Genomic DNA, 20160 nt, shown 5'->3' on the forward strand with positions numbered 1-20160 from the left:
TCGGTTTCAAGGCTGCCCCCCGTCTTACACGGAAGTGTGTGCAAAACACATTTTTTACAACACAATCCGTGCACAAGAAAAGTGTCATAGTAAACGCCAAGATACGGGAAATATCCAATAATTAGATGATGGACAATAATACATGTGGAAAATATAGTTTTGTGAACGCTATCAAAGTTTTAATAGATTCAAAATTGAATCGAAATGAAACTAAAACATTAAAGAAGGAAATGTTAGTGAAATATCCGTGGTGCACTCCCATTAATAATAAGCGTTAACGAGCAAACGTCTCCACGGCGGCTGGCCGGTCAGGAGCCTCACATCCTGCGGTGTGGCTTTAAGAATGGGGCCCTTGAAACCGTCCAGTTCCATGTTCAGAGAGGCGACCTTCTCCAGCTTAACACTTTTTACAAATAACTTTTAAAAACTCCTTCGACCTATTTTTTTGAGCGTAGTAAGTTCCAGGACAGCTCGTTTCTTGTGCCTTTTTGTAGTTTGTACCGTTTTTAATTTTTTTTATTTTACGCTTTTGCAGAGAGGGAGTGGCAAAATAAAAATAATACTTTTTCCTTCCATAACTCCGTGAAGTGACTCCACTCTGAGAGCGTCCTCGCCGTTGATTGACGCACCTAATGGACCATCCGCCGTCGATAATCACGCAAGTAACCAGAGACGAGGAGGAAAATGCCGCTGGTGGAGAGGAAGGTGAGTTTGGGAGAAGTTTTCTGAACTTTTCAGCTGCGCATGACAACGTCAGCGAGACGTGAGCCAGCGGCAGCGAGGAGCCCCGAGGCCGACAGGCGGCTCCGCGGACCGACTCCCAGCGCCCGCCGCTTCGGAGAGACTTCTTTCCCTGCGGGGGACGTTGTTGTGATACTCTGTCGGGCTTTACGACGTCTGCGTGAGGACCGGAGTCACGGCAGCCGCCCGCTAGGAGCACAGCTGCAGATGAAGTCGACATGAAGGTCGTGTTGTTGGACACCAGGACCGGGTGCTCGGAGGTCGCCGGCTGACCTGTTCCAGAGCTTTGGTCCGGAGTTCGGTCAGACGTCAGCAACGACGCGCGCGCTCGAAGGGGGCGGGGTCACCGTGACGGCTCACTGTTATTGTTTTGGATTGATTCAACTCATTCAGATTGAGTTGGATTTAACCAAATACAGTCTGCCTCAGTCCGGGGTATCTGACAGACAGTATGGATTACTATGGAGTTAAGTCCAGTGTTTCTTATCTCGCTGTTGTGGTTCATGGAGCTGTGAATGTGGAATATGACTGATCAGTTTGTGATGATGTTATCATTGGCTAAGTGGACCTCCCCTGTGGCCCCCCCATCCAGAAGTGATTCATTAAAAAAATCTACCACCATACTCTCCCTCAGTTAAATGAGTTTTTCTATATGTGACATCACAGCCCAAAAATAAAAGCAAAAGTGTTCCGCTTAACTTTCGTTCTTAATCATGAAGCTGACATTATGACAACACAATCTCAGACACTCACAGAGGAGAGGAGAAAAGGATGTCGATAAAGAGAAAAGAGAAGATAAACATCGTCATTGAGCTGCAACAGACAAACAGCCATTAATGTAGATGTTTCCAGATAGTATTAGTGAGTCTACGATCATCCCATCATTGAAGTTCAATTGTTCCTTGCTAGTTTTATTGTTAATCCTATTCATTCTCTAATGGACCTTGACAAACATCTATAGATGACTATGACTCTCCAAAATTAAACAGAAAGAACTGTTTTCCACCAAATTATTGAAGGAAAAACAAAAGCATGGGATGGAAATCTCTCTCCATTCATAAGCAGTAGTATTTTAATCAGGATGCACAAATGTTGTCATCTTGTTTCCTGATTGCTGTCATCTGCTGTTCTGTCAAGGCTTAAAAATAGATGTTAGTGTTTTATCTACATTATGTTGTCATGCTGGATGTCTTGAGGAAGTTACTGTTATGTCAAGAGCTCATAGAAGTCAGCGATAGCAGTTTAACCAGAGGTTTGGTGTATGGATCAATCCTTGTTTACACAAACCCTGCATGAGAAAAAAACACCCTGGAAATGTAGCAGGATGTTGAATTAAAATTTTGCTCTGTACATAGGTCTTCTATTCACCTGCAAAATAAAGTCTCTCTCTCATCAGTGCTGTTGGAGCAGATTGTCTCACTTGATGAAGTGGGATTGTACTTTTTGAAATACAGCGGCTACAGAGGCAGAAAATGGATGGATGGATGGAAATGTAACTAGTACTTGGCCACCTTCTTGAACAGATGTTGTCCTGTGTTTGTCTTATTTGTGTGCTTAAGCTTCCTCCTACATTCAGACATAGAAGTTAGGCATTAAGAATAGTCCTCCAGCTTCCTGCCGGTGGCAGCTGGTGGGTAAATGCTGGTGGAACAAGGGAAAACATCCTATCAGGCACTAGTAAGGTGCCTCTTGATGGGATTAAAACATTGGGCAGTGCTTGCTGTTGTTTGTAGTCACAACCTTGCCTCAAATGATTTATGTCTGACGTGGCTTATCAAAGCCTTTCATTAGAAACGCAGTCATTGCCAGACTCCAGTGAAATGGAAGAAGACAGAATGAGATATGATAAAATACTCTGGTACTGAATTTTTAAATAAGTCTATAATTTTTGGTTGTAAATCTGTGATCTAACTGCCATCAGAAGTATGAAATTCAGCACCCGCTTAGCTGCGTCCAGGTCAGAAGGTGGCAGCACCATCCAGTTTACCAGCTCAAGGCAACGCCATCATGCAGTTGGACTGCTTCCTTCTGTCCGAGAGGTCAGGAATTTAAAGTATGGCTTGTCTCTGGATAAGAGACGACAGAGAGGAAGGAAAGACAGGGCTTGCTATCTAGTCCTCCTTCAGTTTCACAAGTTGTTGCTGCCAAACGGAGGCACTATAAAACCTGACCATCCTCATCAACTTGAATTCAAAGTGTCTTTCCAAAGCATCTTATGACACAGTGATTCTCCTTTTGATATTTCTGTCTATGGTTGCATATTTGTTTTATGTCTCATACAATAATTTGGTCAATCCAGTTTTTCTAGTCATAATAAAACTGATATTGATGTAACAGTATATTTACGGTTATGTCAGTGATCCCCAAACTAAGGCCTGGGGGCCGGATGCGGCCCGCCTCCACTTTTGGCATGGCCCTCTGAACAGTACCAGGAAAATACCCCCCCCCCCCAATAAAATGGTCCCAGACCTGATCAATCCAGAATGGAAATAGCACCTTGCATTTTTAACAATGACAAGAGGAGGACCACAATTTTGGCCAAAAGGCCCAGAAGCGATCTTTATCCTCATTATAGTTAATATCTACACTGTAAATACACCTAGCTAAAGCTGCAATATTGTTTTTGTTTTCTGCTGTATCGAATTCACTGAGGTGAAGTGAACACAGCAGTGTTTAAAGGATCTGCTCCACTGGTTTGGACCTATTTGTTGGATCAGTGTTTGTATTTTGTCAGTCATCTTCAGATTACCACCGCTGTATCCGCCGCAGCGGGTCACGGGGAGCCGGAGCCTATCTCGGCGGCACAGGGCGTGAGGCGGGGGACACTCCGGGCACGACGCCAGTGCACACACTCATTCCTACGGGCAATTTGGAACGGCCAATCAACCTGAAGCGCGTGCTTTTGGAGGTGGGAGGAAGCCGGAGAACCCAGAGAGAACCCACGCAGACATGGGGAGAGCATGCGAACTCCGCACAGAGCGGGACTCGAACCCGGGTCCGCCGTGTTGTGAGGCGGCAGCGCTAACCACTGCGCCACCGTGCCGCCCCGTTTGTATTTTTGTCCTCAGCGTTAATTTGCATGAGTGAAAGCAGACTGACATTATTTTAGAGTGACATATGCCTAATTCTGCCTAATTTTCGATTGATTGTTCTTCCCTTGGCTACTGAAACACAAAACAGGTAGTACAGTTTTCATATAGATTGGAGTCTTAACACTGATTATTTACTCCATCATCATCCCATATTTCTTAATTACTAAAAGCAACACAATGGTTTAACTTCTAATGGCTACACTTGTGCTTGTCGTTGGACATGAGGCGGACTATAAGGTGAACATTTCTGATGCAAGAAATATTTAAACCTTGATCTGACCTGACCTACATCTAGCTTGGTCATCGTGAACCAGCCATACCATTTGCTCGGGAGGGGTGCAAAACGAGTTGTCGGGTTGTAATGGAATATCAGGTGTCGGCCGTGGGAGGCCTCGTTCTCTCTGTGTCTGGATAAGAATAGAAGTGAACGCATGTTTAGCCTGCTTTCAACTAAGTGGGCTGAAACATGCTGATGTAGCGTGAGGTTGTTGCTTCAGGTCAGAAATTCTGTAACCTCATTATCAGTATCTTAGCCACTTGGACAGGGATGTGTGAGGAATGTCACAGTTTCAAGTCACAGCTTCTGACACTTTTCTGCTACCAAATGATCCATTATAATCATATTGGTGCTGCTAATATAAATTTTGTAGAAGTAATCTGTTGTGGATTCAGTGGAGATCCTTCTTAACTTTGATACTGTACAATTACCTGTAGCTTACTTCAACTTTCACAGTGTCAGCCCATTTTTATTGTTTTTAACCTGAAGAGTACCATTGTGATGAAGAAATGAGTACACCCATATCAAGTTTCCACTTCATTTAACCCTCTTGGGAGGTCAGTTTTTGTAAGTCCATTCTCCAGTTTGGTCCAGATGGAAACACCTACACGACAGATTGGTGTGGTATTCAGAACACACAACTCCATGTATTCTTTAATTCTCCACTAGTGAGATCAGGAGAACAAAAACATTGATTGGTTTGTGAACAATTATAAAGCTGACATTCCCATCGGCCGCAGCTGTATATCTGATCTATCATCCTAACATCATTAATTATGATTGATTAATTATAATTATTACATGTTATGAAATGAAAATTTTACAATTAGGTTTTTTTTCAGGTCATCTATACAATTTAAAGCATCTAAATGTAAACATCTGAAATGTTTTACATGGTGACCTCATTCCATCAGGATCTGGTGTTGTCTGGTGTCTTGTATTGTGTGTGTGTGTGTGTGTGTGTGTGTGCGTGCGTGCGTGCGTGTGTGTGTCATTCACCTACCCATGTCAACAGAAGGGTCTGTACTGATAACGTTATCAGTAGTTCCATTTAGTTGATTCTTCTGTGCACTGAAGCTGCTCTGTGCAGTAAACACACAGCTTAGCCTTAACCTGCTTCAGTATGAAGGAGACACAACAGGATTTTTTTTGTGACTGCTTATGGCTTGGTGCGAGTGTGCAGCACTAAATATATACATAGGATCTCATCATTAGCCGCTGTCAGCAGCTGCTCTGGCAGGCGGTTTGCAGCACTCTGATGTGTAACGTCAAGACTACAAGCTTCACCTGCCCTGTTCCTTCACACGTTTGCACACACGCCTCTCACCCTGGGACCAGATGGTATGTCCCGACAAGCACGACGAGACCTCCCCAGTGACTTCGTCCACTTTCAGCCATCAGCTGACCAGAGAAATAGTGAAGGCCTAGTAAATGTAGGTCAAACTTAATGAAGCTGACACCAGGCCAAACAGAAGGTTGGCATAAAATTATTTTTACACTTATAACTAACTGGCATTCTATGCACAGTTGTGAGCTTGGCCAAAGACACACACATACGCACACACACACACACACACACACACACACACACACACACACACACACACACACACACACACACACACACGCATACACAATCGTACTGAAGCACAAAAAGTAAGTAGTATTTTAGATTATTTCTTAATTAACAATATGCACAAAATTCAAAACTATCTGTACCTGTTTTTTTATTTTATTATGTGTTGTTTTTTATGTCCTGCAATTGTTTCTGGTTTGTATGTTGAGGACTACACCTGTGTGTGTATCTGTCTATTTGTTATCTATCCATCCATCCATCCATCCATATATTATTGTAAAGCTAGAAGCAATTATCTTCAATTTAAATTATTATGATGATTATTGTACCCTTATTTGTATTAATCTATAAAATAAGATAAAAAAAAGTAAATGTCAAGCTCATTTTACTCAGGACCAAAAAATATTCAGTTCACTGCCACAAAGGATAAAGAGAAGCAGTGAAAATCTAGTGGGAAAAAACAAACACACACACACACACACACACACACACACACACACACACACACACACACACATTTGTATTTTAAAGTGGGCTTGCATTCACTAGCCGTGACTCCATGTGTCGTCTTCCACTGCCCATCTGTGCTACTCGTGGAATCGTTACACATTTTCACCTAAAGCAGGCTGACAGGTTCGTGATGCACACCATACTGAGGCAACAGATTTAGTTTGGTCTGAGTGGCACGCTAATGCTGTACTGACAGCTCTGACTGCTCATCAGGAATGGCTCATTTTTCACTGATTTTTTTTCTTTCTTTACGAACACCGGCTCTCATCGCTCTGACAGTTGATGCTGTGTTTTTTTTAATGCAGTCACAAGACACTGTCATACATATAGATAAGGATGGAGTCCTGTCTGTTCTCGTGCTTACATACGAGTACCCAGAAGAAGACAAGTCAGGCTTAAACCAGAGCCGTGTCTAAAATTCTTGGATATCATGAATACAAATAGAAGAAAGACATGTGACTGTGAGAACATCTACCCTGCAATTCTGATAATTTTTAAGCCATTCCCATTGGTTGGTTTATTGGTTGGGTTGTTGGTTGGATTGTTGGTTGGCTCTTTGGGTGGGTGGGTGAGTGGTTTCTCAACAGGGTTACTTGAAGTTGCATTCCAGGGTTTAGGCAGGTGCAGGAGATAAATAGAATGAAATCAATATCCATCAGTAAACACATAAAAAGAAAAGTTATGTGTAATAAATGTATATTTTGTGGGGCTGATTCACATATTAATCCATCTTCTGGATGGAAGTGTCTCAGGTTAGAGTCATACATTTGACAGCTGAGATAACGGTCTTTTGAGTCATCTCCTTTTTATAAATATATCCAGATGAGCACAACGTACTTCATGATTTGTGGTGGGGTTGCAGATGACATGAATGTACAGAAACATGAGTAGGATTGTTCAGCTTTGGCACCCACCTCTTCTTTAGAATAATGATGCTCCTTTAAATAAAAATTAGTTATTATTTTATCTCTTCAGACATTCTTCTAATGAATTTTTTTTAAACAACACAATAATTGAGACTGATCTGTGTTGTCTACATGTGACTATTTTCAGGGATGAAATGTACACCTATACTGTTAATCAATGTCTACTAACCTTTGGCTGCGCAACTAAAATAACCATGTGCAAGCAGTATTTACCGTGACAGATCACAGTAGGGGTCCTGCTGACAGATGGGATTGATGCACACATCAGATGCAATGGATCTGCATTAGCTCCAATACTCACGTCATTGAATAGACTGGCCACATGTGACTGGACTGCAGGACAGTAAATCACTTTGTTGTTGTCACTGGTGGAAATTAACAACTATATAATAATCAATATAATGTGTTATTATCTTCGATATGCTAAGAGAGCATAAATACGTTCATAGTTAATGTTACACACTGAAGAACAAGAGGTGTGTGTGTCTATATACATATTACTGTATATACAAAAGAATGTTGTTGGCATGAAGTTAATGCATTGTTTCTTAATCTTGTCTCTGTTCCAGATGCCGTTCAAGTTCCCTCCCCAAAAACGAAGAAACCTCGCAGTCGGGGTCTTTTCCGCAGTCTCTTCTGCTGTCTATGCCACAAAGAGTTAGAGCCCCCTCCAGATAAAAGTAATGCTCCTCTTTTAGTAGAAGAAAATGGGACTCTATTGAAGGTGAGCTCATCTCTTTACACCTTTCTCTCATGACATTTTACAATGTCAACTTTCTTTAACCATCTTTTGGAATCATTTTTGAGCATATTTGTGTCATGGTTTTTTTAATCATATGATTTTAATAAAGAGATAGAAACAACCTGATTAATTAATTTTCTACAGATATATTCTTGATGATTTTATTTGTGGGTTTAGGTTACATAAATACACGTGTGCTCTTTGTGTATTATTTATCTGTATTAAATAATTACATGAATAACACATGTTCAGGATGATGAATTGAGTAAAATGCACGTTTTCTTGGCTCGAAGCTTTTCATGCTTACAAGCGCATCTATCCTGGACTGGGAACAAATCTACAGCAGTGTTGAAAAGTACCTCATGTTCAGACATCAATCAAGATGAATGGAGTATCACAAGAAGGTGCTGACATGGTGTAAACGTTACAGACCAGGACCGACTCGAAGATCGCTGCTAAAATCTAAGACCAGCGACCGTAAATGTAATATACATCACCAAAGTTGCTGTTAGTGAGAAGTCCTTTGACTTCAAAAAGAAAACTCATTTAAAACATATCAGGAATGGTTGAGAACATGTGGTCCTGCAGCCTATGAAGCTTTTTCTAGGTTTATTATAGCAATTGATCATCTTATCTGTTATTAATAGATCTTTCATTTACTCATAGATGAATGGGTTTGGATGTTCAAATGCTAAAACAGCGTTCAATAGTCCACCTATTGATTTATGGACAATTACATTACTCGCTATGTTTAATTATATTCTTGGAAAACAAACTGAAGTTTGGCAACCATGGTCTGAAGATCAAGTGGTGAAGACTTTCTCAGGTGTCAGTTTCAGATTAATGCCTTAGTTCAGCCTTTTATAGAGATTTGATATTCTAGAAGTTATTTGTCACATCTTTCCAAGTCCCCAAAATAAATAGCTTCGTCTCAGGCTAAGGAGTGGGGGCTGAGTCAAATGCTAGGCTCAGTTTTGGTTGTGACAACCTGTCATGTTGAGTGCGTGCTGCTCCTGTTGCTCTTATAGACTGAGTGTGTTCCGGATGACCCTCCCCACCACCAGTGTGAATATTCACTCTGAACTGAACCTTGCATTTTGCCTTGGACTCTGCAGGATCTGGACACAATGCATGGAGTCAGAACTTTGAACAATCAAACTTAAGACTGAGAAATAAATCGTGATGTATTTGGACGACTCTGAGGAAGGTAAAGTCGCCAGAGAAGAGGAACCGTGTACTGAAGTCATGCGTACTGAACAATTGCAGATTGCCAAATTAACAGAAGCTGCGGAGTTGACCAGTCAATCCAAGGGAAGTGCTGACCTTGGCATAGAGGTCCTTGTGGAATATACTGAACAGACTGATGTCAGCAGAGAAACTGAGACTTCTATCTATTGTGTGGAACATTGCAAAATGAACAGAGATGAGACTGAATCCTGCACTTATTGCAGTGGTCTTGACGTACCTTTTGAGCGATACTCAACCAGCAATGGACTTGGTGAATCTGACCGCTTTGTTGATAGGTGTGAGACTTCAGGGTTAATTCAGTCATGCCATGAATGTGGTCAACACAGTGAGTGTTTTAATCCTTGCAAGTCCTCTGAGCACTGTGCTAATCATAGCGTAGCTTCCAAATGTACTCCTTGCTGTGAACATTGTCCAGAACACCTCCAGTCATTTCAGTCATGCGAGCCTTCTCATCAGCAGTTTAAATTGGCAATGAACTGTGACAGTTTTGAGCAGTGTGAGCTATCTGATTTCATACCTGAATGCACGGACTCCATCAAGTTACTGCGGCAATATGAGCCCTCAGATTACCAAGAAAAGTGCTTTGACACAAAGCCAGAGACTTCAACAGAGGATTCTGAACAATGCAAAGTGACTGGTATCACACCTAACATCTCTGATTTGCAACACTCTTTGGACTGTGACGATGACCTTTGTGAGTATGACAGAATTGTAAATCAGACTGAAGACAGTGTCGACGAAGAGAACTTTGGACCTGAAGCGGAGCTGATTGATGAAAGCTTTGGGAAAAGTAATCCCTCACAATGCAACACACTTGCTCACGTATATTTTGATGATGTTAAAGCGGTTTTATTTCCAAGGGAAAGCGGTGAAACAAACCAGCTTGTTGAAGAAAACTATCAGCTGTCTAATAGGGCGACAGATCACTGTGAAATGTGTCAGACTGATAACCCAGAGATAAGCCATGAATCAACTCAGCAGTGCACTACCACAGAGCACAACTCGGTAAGGAATTGTAAGCTTTTCTCTGAAGAAGATGGCTCCTCAGACTGTTCTTCCATTGAAACCAAGTCCTTTAAGACTTGTCCTGAAGGCAGTATTCCTTCAGATCCCTACTCTGACTCATCTGAAGAATCAGAAAAAGAAGCTCAGGAAGATTCAAGTGATGAGCAGACCCAGTGGGAATCTTTTGAAGATGGTGAAGAAACAGAACAAAGAAATATTACTGGAATTAATGAGGATAATAAGAAAACACCAGCTCTTGATATTGTTATTGAGGATTACTTTGATTTGTTTGACCGAGCTGACAACTACGGACATGTATTTGTTCAGAAGCAACACTATATTTCCTGCTTTGATGGGGGAGATATCGATGCCTGCCTCTATCTTGAAGAAGTTCTTGCCAAAAATATAAACACACACAATGATATCAATGATAAAATGAATGTGAAGGAAAGCGATACATGTTCAAATTCCCCTGAAGAAGCAAGTGAAGAGGAAAGCATGAGAGATGATGCCTCATCTGGATCATGTGAGTCAGAGAAACAATCTGATGACTGGATCGTAGGATCAGAATCAAGCCTAGCAGAGGATGAGGCTGAAGAAAGTGAATTTAAAGCTTACGACCAATATACAGAGAACAATGATGAAGCAGAGGAAGATGAGGATGCTTTTGATAGAATATATTTTGCAATTGATTACCCTGTGTCTGAAATCTGTGAAGAAGACTCTGCAGTTTGCTTCTCCTCTGGAAATAGGGAGAATATGTGTGCACCGTGTGCGGATGACATTTCTGTTGAAGGTGACGCTTATGAAGATGAAGTCTACGATGATTTGGATTATAACTCAAAAGTTGATAACAGCTCTATTAATGATAATATTCAGACATCTATTATTGATTGTAAAGAGGCGATCAAAGTCTCGTCTGACATAGAATTCATTACATGTTCAGAAATGGAGCCATATTGGTCAATTGTAGAGACAATAGACAATAAAGAGATGTATGGACAAGATGTTGAGGATTACTATGTATATCAAATTAAAAGCATACAGTCATCTGTTAAACATGACACAAATGGATTTATGTTGGAAGGGAGTTCATCTGATCAGATCATTTTCAGTGACAATGGGAATGAAAGAGAAGACCTTCTTTTCTCATTGAGAGAGACTGAGTTACAAGAAGATGTCCAGATGAGTCCAGAGGAGTGCAAAGCAGCTACAAAAGGAATTTATGAAGTTAATGAACTGAGTGAAAATGTGTCCAAATCCTCTCTAGTAGAAAAACTTGCCAAAGAGCACACTCTGGAATCAGACGATGACTGTGGATTGAATGACACTTCAAAAGACTTGAATCCCCCATCAGATATCATCCACAGCGTTGTGTCAGAACTTGAACATGATGAAGAAAGTGAAGCACAAAACAAGGAAGAACAAAGCACGGACTCAGAAGAGGAGCAGAGTGACGATGAATCCTCTGAGTCCTGTGAATGCGAGTACTGCATTCCCTCGACGGAGCAGGTATTACGTGCCGTTGCACCTTAGTTGAGCAGTAGTGTCGAAAAGTAAGTTGAGTTTCTGTAAGTTTGGAACAAGTTTATTTTTAGCAGTGCATTATATTATTATGTGCTAATACAGAATCAAGTTGAATCTGTTGATCTATTTTTATCAGTCCGACCAGCCTTCCAACTGTGACAGTGAATAAGATACAGGGGATCTCAAGTTAACAGATTGTGGGGTATCTGAGTCAAACTCCAGCTCTGTCATTGTCATCCACTCACACATGCATCAGTGTTACAGGCATCCTGTTTGGTCATGCAATTTGTTTTTAGCATCAGAGCTGGATTAGCGAACACAGATATTTGACCACTTGCTGATGGACGTGAAAGCGGGTGGTGATATTTACACGCTCTGTCAACATGGCAGCATCCTAAAGCTTTGAGCAATCCCTTACAATCTCTTTGCTGCTACCACAACATGCTGAAGAGTAACTGTCTCAGGTTTTTTGTGTTTGAGTGAGGAAAGGACATGAATTTTTGAAATTGGTCCAATATTGAACAAGAGTCCGGTAAAATGGGCTGTAATATAGTTTTCAGGCCAACTGCAAACTCTTGAAAGTACATCTAAGAGTTCTTGATTTTACTGTATTTTTAAGGGTCTTGGTTTAATAGGGAAGACAAAAATAAAACTTCAGTCTTTCATATCCATGTTGCTCAATCAAGTTCTCAGTATCTTCAGCACAGGCCTAATCAGAGAGGAAACCCTCTGATGTGGTACGGCATTGACTGTAGTATAGGTTTTCATCACAGAAAACATCAAATCCACCCTTACTGGGTAGGAAGGACTTTTATAAGGTCTACAGCAGCATGACTGGCCTCCCAGGTTTTGTATTCTTGAAGTAGCTGGTTTCAATCTCTCCTGCTTGTTGCTTCCTGTTTTTTCTGTCTCCTCGTCAAATCTTCAACTTCCAGGAGACCCACCTCCAAATACACAAGACACCTCACAAACCTCATCGTCATCACCTCTGCAGTTTTGCTAAAGCAACTTTTTGCGAAGACAAGAGACTTTTCCTGGAGTGGGATTTGATTTGACTTGAAGTTGTTTTCCTTTTGTTCCTCTGACTTGAAAATAAACTTTTGGCGGGCTCAAAAAAGTAAACCTTACGGATTTGCCATGATTGCCTATTATTATCTGCTGCGATCATTCTCACTCATTACAAGGAACACTTTTCTCAGCATTTGTCAAGAAGAGACTTACTAATATTTGTAGCTGTTGTGTATGTTTTGTGTTTTACAAGTAGAGAGAACCTCTGCAATGAATCAGCCTCACCTGTTAACTGTCCTTCTGCCCTCAGACTTCAGCCAAACCGCTGCTGCCACGGGTGAAATCAAATGATACAGGAAAGATCTGTGTTGTGATCGATTTGGATGAAACACTAGTGCATAGTTCATTTAAGGTAAGTTGGCTTTTGTGATCTCCTTTCCAGTCATTCATATACTGTGTTTTTTACTGGGATCATAGGCATATAATACCAATGTGAGGCAGCTTATCCAAAATAGAATCAATAAAATGTTCTTTCTCTCTCGATGAGTGCTGTATACCTAGATAGTTTAAAGGCATTTTATATTTGAAGTCACTTGGACAGGAACAATGACTTCTTTGAGTTTTGTTAAATGGGATGTTACGAGGCAACCAGCAGGGACTCTGCTCCCAGTTTTTCATTGGCTTATGTTCCCATTAAACAGTACAGTAGTTGTTAAATTAGATAAGTGCAATAATAATGACCACTAAAGAGCAAACTACTTTTTAACTGCAAGACAGTCACGTCTTTTGAAGACACACTTTCAAGCTGTGAGCCCAGATGTTCTGGTGGTGGTTGGTGTTGCCTCAGCTGTTTAACTCTGTGAGGTGTGGTCAGTGCTGTTCATATTCCAACGACTATTGCCAAGTATCGTCTGGCTCCTCATAATGGTTGTTGGGAGGGCCAGGGAGTGTCAGTGGGGGTCGTTGAAATGCAGATTTCACAGATGTCACAGAGCCCTTGTGTGATAATGATGGTCATTACCCTGAGCCGGTGCACACGAGTAATTCTGCTGATAAGTTCTTTTGGGAAGTTTTGAAAGGACCTGATTGCGTTTATTTATATTCTGTTTATCTATTTGCCTATTTGTGTTCTGTTATCATTTCATTGTGTTGTTGTCATTGTGATCTATATTCTGTTCCGTGCATGTATTAAAAGTTTTCAATGTTCCTATTTCTTTTTCTGTAACTCTTTGGACCAACGTGGAAACAGAATGTCATTCGGGATCAATAAAGTTCTATCTTATCTCATCAAGAAACTTTGTTAAATTCCCGGGGATTCTTATGAAAAATTTTACCGTCTATCTCGCTGTTTTCAGATTTTAGTCCCAGGCTACAATAACTGGTTTCCCACTGCAGGTTTATTAAGCTAATTATGTTAAAAACCTAAAAGAATAATGCTGGGTTGGTGTTGCTATTTTGCGGCAAAAAATTCAAGCCTTTACTTTTTGGTATGATGTAATTTCAATTTAAGTATAATTGTGAAAATTCTAACATTTATTGTCAGTTCCTACATCCACTTCTTTACTTGAACTATTTTTTGTAGCTTTTATAGTTTGAGCTGCTTTTAATTTATTTGGCAAATATTATAAAAGTGTGAAAGCAAACAATCTACTTGCCAAGCCGAAGCAGACGTTACTAATTAGCGGTAGGATTTGCACTCTTGGCATATTTTTAGGATGCACATGACTTATTTTTAACTTAAAGGACTGGACTCTCATGTCACATAAGTGTTAGCTTATTTTATAGGTGCTCTGGTTTCACGATGCGTGACCAACTGCTATCGAAAGTCCAATCGATCTAAAAAATTAATTAAAACGTTTTTAGTTGAGTGCAAATTAGAAGGCTATGCTCAGGTGTTTATCATTTATTATCATCTATTTTCAATAACTACATTATTACATATACACGTTGCTCTTTTCTTTTTACTAAGATGACCAGTGAAAATAATGAGTCATAAATTTTAAAATAATTTTACTTGAATCAAAAATCTCAAAAGAAAATAATTAGCAAACTAGTTTTAGGATAACTTTTTGCATTTGATATAGTTTGTACAAATAACTGTCTTCCTTTTTATCAGTGTTATCCCTTTTAAGGTAGCATTCAGGGAACAAAGTCAAGGCTCTAGTGTCACGGCAAATTATGTAATGTATGCCATGTGGTGTTTAGATCTTCTCAAGTCACAGACTGTCCGAAAGGATGTCACTGGATATTTCCCCTTGCTATGTGTAAACAGGGCCAGACTCTGTGACCTCCAAGTTTAGCACAAGGTGGATCATAAAACTTATTACTTTGACATACATACTAAAAATAGTGTCAGGTAGCAGTTTGAGGGTTACTTGTATGTCAAAGGCAGACGAAGGATGAGTGCAATGTGTAATGTTTTTAAGCTATTTTTAAAAAGTAAAATACTGATTTTTTAATTTAATTTTTTTTGTTTTTGTATCTGAAAGTGAAAATTCTAGCAAATCTACATACAAGAAGGCTTACTGGTACATACCATCAGGTCATTACATTCAGTGTCTGGTTACAAACATCAAACTGAATATTTTCATACAAGTTTTAGAAAAATTGATGTACAGATTAAATAAAATATGTGATCCAGTCTCAAATGTATCTACACATTGACTCCACTGCTTCTAATGCGTATTGTAACCTTTAAGTCAGGAATAAACTTAAGGTAAAAGGCTTTGCATTGTTTAAATTGCAGACGTTTCCACGTCCATGAAGAGTCAAACAATGTATTTATTTAATTACAGTAGTTTTACTCTTTCATGGCAGTACTCTGAACTGAAAATTAAGTATTGCAAAACTTTTCATAAGTAATTTAAAAGAAGTATACAGTAATTATTTCTCTTGGACAAAATTATTTATAAATTAAAGTTTTGTAAAGTATTTTAAACATATTGTAGATCATATAAAACTATTTTTATAATCACTTATGCGCAATTAGTGGGAAAAAAAATAAAAGTGAAATAATTAAATACCTACCCAGAGTTTTGTAAAGTATATTTGTTAAACTTCTAAATACTTAGGTGGAGATTTTGGATGTGGAATTGAAAGTAGTATCTGAGACATTACAGTTAGAACAGACAGTTGTTAATAATGTTAATGTAATTTGGAATTTCTTAAGTAAATGAAGTGTTAGTTCACCCCACATGTCGACATTGACTGCACACACTCAGCCGCTGTTTAGAATTGAATGTACATTTGTGCTGATGGCTGTGAGTCTGACAACAGTAACACATTTTCTTTACAATAAATGTTTCTTTTAAATTCAAAACATTTTACCTGTGTGTACTGACCAGAATAAACCACTTTAACTCCCATGACCTCATAGTACACCCATTTAGGTCACAGTGTCATACCTTATATAGAACATGCTATGGGGCGATACTAACATTTGAGAATGCATTTGAGATGAGAGACCAGCCTACATAAATCAGGTATTTTTATGAGCCTTGTCACTGGTGTGCTGTCTGTATTTCAATACTAGATGTTTCAGGAGTCATATTATTTACAGTATTACATTATGCGAAAGATGCCTCAGTTGCGCCTTTGTGTCTACAGGGCGCACGTCCGCCGTTGATTTGTTACTGTCCCTACTGCTACAAGAATGTGAACATTCATTACATAAATGTTCATTTTGTGTGTCTTTTGTTCTCAACAGCCAGTCAACAATGCTGATTTTATCATTCCAGTGGAAATAGATGGAACAGTTCACCAGGTAGGCATTGATGGGATCATCTCCTGTCTTGTCATGTTCTGCAGTCTCAACACCGTGATGCCAAAATAACCACCATCCTTTCTATGCACCATCTGAACTCATCTGATCTGTTAAATATTGAAAGAAAAAGTGAGGATTAATATTCAGATATCTTTCATGGCGGCTCCAGTTCATGCTCGCCTCCTGACAGAGTAGTGGCCCGCTCTGTTGATGGCTCCAAGCAGCAGGTGGCTATTTCGATGGCCTGACGAAATGAGGAAACCCTGGCAGGCTTCTCAGAACCCTCAGGCCATCAATCTCATGCTGGTGTATATTATGGCCTGCTTATTAGTGCTGGGAGCGGCTGCAACATTTCCCTGTAGGCGTTAAATGGCAATCACAGTGTGTTGTGCTGGACCTCCCAGAAGACAGGAGCTTTGTTGTCCAAAGGGCCTGGGTCTGTTTCAAGTAATCCAGGATAGGCTTGTTTAAAGAGGGGAAGGCCTATTCAGGATGACTTGGTTCAGAAACAAGGCTGCCAGCATCTTGGTAGGAGTAGATAAATCCAGCTGGGCTGTTTACATGAGGTGTTCACTTAAGTGTAACAGGGGTGTCTCTGTTGCTTTACGTGCTGTTATTATAGCAACATAGTAATCAACGCTTTAAAAAAGTAATGTCAGTAGACAGATTGAATTTATGTTATTACCTTCCAATCAGTGTTTTCACTTTGTAGAAAGTTTAGGGGCTTTATGTACAGCATGTATGAGGCTTTCCCTCTCTGTGAACATGGACTGTAGTCCCTGATCATTCGTAACTTTATAACCACCTGCGTAAAACTGTGTAGGTGTCCTTTTTGCTGCCAAAACAGCCCTGACCCCTCCAGGCATGGATTCTACCAGGCCTCTGAAGGTGTGCTGTGGTTAAGAATAAGATCAGAAGTGGACATGTTGTTGCAGCTCCATCCCACAGATGCTTGATTACATTAATTTTGAGACCATAAGGTTCCATCGCTCCTCTGTGGGACTGAACACTGGAGTGTCAAAAACACCTTAGATTTAGAGTTGCTGTGACTCAGTCATCTAACCACCATATTTAGTCCCCTGTCAAGTCACTGGACTCCTTATGCTCGCACATTTTTCCTGCTTTGAACACATTCACAATCAGAGGTGCCATTGTAAGGAGATGATCAGCATCGCTCACAGTGGTGATTTACAGCTGATTGATATGTGATCAGTATGTGTGTCATATATACGTACATATTATATATGTTTTTCCAAGAACCTAAAGCATCTCTGTGTGTCATTCTCGTGTAATGTCTGTCTCCATCCAGGTGTATGTTTTAAAGCGGCCACACGTCGATGAATTTCTCAAGAGAATGGGAGAATTGTTTGAGTGTGTTTTGTTCACAGCAAGCTTGTCCAAGGTGAGCATCATGTTGCTGGTTCCCGATGGTTGGGATGTGCTCCATTACAACACGTAGACATTTGATTTTAAAAGTGACACCTGTTGTTTCAAACGTTACTGCTTACTGGGAGCCTAGCGTGACTGTCCTCATGCATACAACCTGTCAGATGATGGCTCAGACAATTTCACCTCTCACATTTACTTCACACTGTGTTAACGTCAGTCATGCATTCGGTCACACACTCGGTAAACTACGCTTTGGTGTGTCTGATTGACTGCAGCATGGGTAGACTTTGTATACCTTGTCTGAAACTGGATCTTTGAAATTTCAAAGTGTCAATATGGCAGCTATCAAGTGTCCATGACTGACATGCTGGTATATTTGTCCTTAGGCTCTTTAGGCCTTAATGTGAAGTCTTAAAGACCTGCCATTAAAAATATTAAACTCTTTCAGAAGCACCACAATCCAAATGTCCAGAATAACATTAACACACAAGAACTTTTTCATTTGGAGGGAGGCGTTGCCTGTCTGCTAGCACAGATATCCTGCCATGTGACTAAAAATACAAGTCTCATCCACAGTTAACTAAAGGGATTATGGTTCTATCTGCGTCTGGATGTTTGGTTGGCAGGATTATGCAAGAAAGCTACTTTATGAATATGTGGTGAAACATTTCAGATGCTCTGCAGTGCAAATTTAGCCAAAACTGAGCCGATTTCCATGACGTTCAGGAGGAACGGGAGGAACACGGGCCAGCCAATCCCACAACAGAGTTGTGGGATTGTTCTGCCTTGGCAGAGGATTCTGGTCTCTTGCCAGCCGAGTTCTATCAGGTCCAGTCAGTGAATAACATGCATATTAGTGGTCCTGCAGAAAACAACAAAGAGTTGTGGTGGAGGCCAAAAACAGAGTTTAAAAAGAACAAATGATGGTCTTTTATTCATCGGTTGGACGAACACATGACCTGAAGACAGTGGTTGTTGTTATCTTGTGGAAAATAGGACTTCATTTCATCATAAGTTCAATTTTAGTTAAAGTTCAATGATAGGAGAAGCATGTCGGTAATGTGGCTAAAACATTTTCCCCTAGCAGACAAAAGTCAACTTTCAATTTTTGCTTCCTAAACTAAAAATAGTTGCTGTTTGACAAAATGAAATTAATTTGACATGTGACATATGGTCTTTGTATTTCACAATTGGTTTTTATCCTTAAGTAATGGCTTCATAGTTGCAGAATAACTCACTCTAGCTCAGCATTCTTATCGTGTGTCTTTTTCTTTCTTACCATCATAGTATGCAGATCCTGTGTCGGACCTACTGGACAAATGGGGGGCCTTCAGGAGCCGTCTCTTCCGGGAGTCATGCGTCTTCCACAAAGGGAACTATGTTAAAGACCTGAGCCGCTTAGGAAGAGACCTGAACAAGGTCATCATCATTGACAACTCCCCCGCCTCCTACATCTTCCATCCCGACAATGCAGTATGAAATGCACTGACATTCATTAACTATATTTACACAATGACCCAAGATTGCATAGCTTCTCCAATGCCACGCTGCTTTCACTTCTGATCTCCAGGTACCCGTAGCGTCCTGGTTTGACGACATGTCGGACACCGAGCTCCTCGATCTCATCCCCTTCTTTGAGAGACTAAGCGAGGTGGATGACGTCTATGACTTTCTCACGCAGCAGAGGACGTCAAGTTAACAGAGACCAGACGCTAAGATGAAAATAATCACCAGCAGCTGTCATCGCGGGGCCACGGAGGCTGGTGGGCAACAGGCTTCACGCTGCTTCCAACCACAAGGACCACACTGCGAAAAATGCTTTTGTTTAATCTTGTATTCTTACAGTATGGACCGGGAAGGGTAAAAGAAGTCTTCCAGGGGGGTTTGGTACCGCAGTATCCAACCCCACTGGCAGGTTATTGTTGGACAACACTACATGAACTCTGAATGTGAGATTCAAGAACTTCTGTAGAAATCATGTGCAGTGCAGCTAGTGTGTTGTCAGTACGTGACAACAGTGACCTTTGTGAATGTGATATAAACGTATCTAGTGTGACCGTCATTCTGTGACAAATGAACCACGCCTGTCTTTTGTCATGTCCAAACAGTATAGCGTTTTTGTAGTAGCATCTGAAGGTTCACACACACCATTAGGTTATCCACAACTGGCCTCTGAATCGAAATCATTTACTTGCAGTGGGGAAAACAAGTATTCGATGCACGACCAATTTTGCAGGTTTTTCCACTCACAGAGCAGGTGGAAGTCTGTGATTTCATCATAGGTCCTGTGAGAGACCCAATCTAAAACAAAAATCCAGGAAATCACATTGTATGAGTTTTCAGTAATTAATTTGCA

The 20160-nt window shown here is 40.5% G+C and overlaps 1 protein-coding gene across 2 annotated transcripts; it reads left to right on the forward strand.

The window, feature by feature from the left end:
• The first annotated feature begins 119 nt into the window (after positions 1 to 119).
• Positions 120 to 19515, forward strand: LOC137604989 (carboxy-terminal domain RNA polymerase II polypeptide A small phosphatase 1-like). 2 transcript variants are annotated; one of them, XM_068329288.1, is made up of 7 exons: positions 120 to 705; positions 7692 to 7846; positions 12963 to 13064; positions 16359 to 16415; positions 17725 to 17817; positions 19092 to 19277; positions 19375 to 19515. In XM_068329288.1, the coding sequence occupies exons 1-7, from the start codon at positions 633 to 635 to the stop codon at positions 19501 to 19503; spliced, it is 795 nt and encodes a 264-aa protein (XP_068185389.1). In that variant the 5' UTR covers positions 120 to 632; the 3' UTR covers positions 19504 to 19515. The 2 variants fall into 2 exon arrangements, with proteins under 2 accessions (XP_068185389.1, XP_068185388.1); XM_068329287.1 differs by lacking the exons at positions 120 to 705; positions 7692 to 7846 and adding an exon at positions 8934 to 11629.
• Positions 19516 to 20160: the final 645 nt, after the last annotated feature.

Source organism: Antennarius striatus, chromosome 12 (genome assembly GCF_040054535.1).
Source record: "Antennarius striatus isolate MH-2024 chromosome 12, ASM4005453v1, whole genome shotgun sequence".
NCBI lineage: Eukaryota > Metazoa > Chordata > Actinopteri > Lophiiformes > Antennariidae > Antennarius > Antennarius striatus.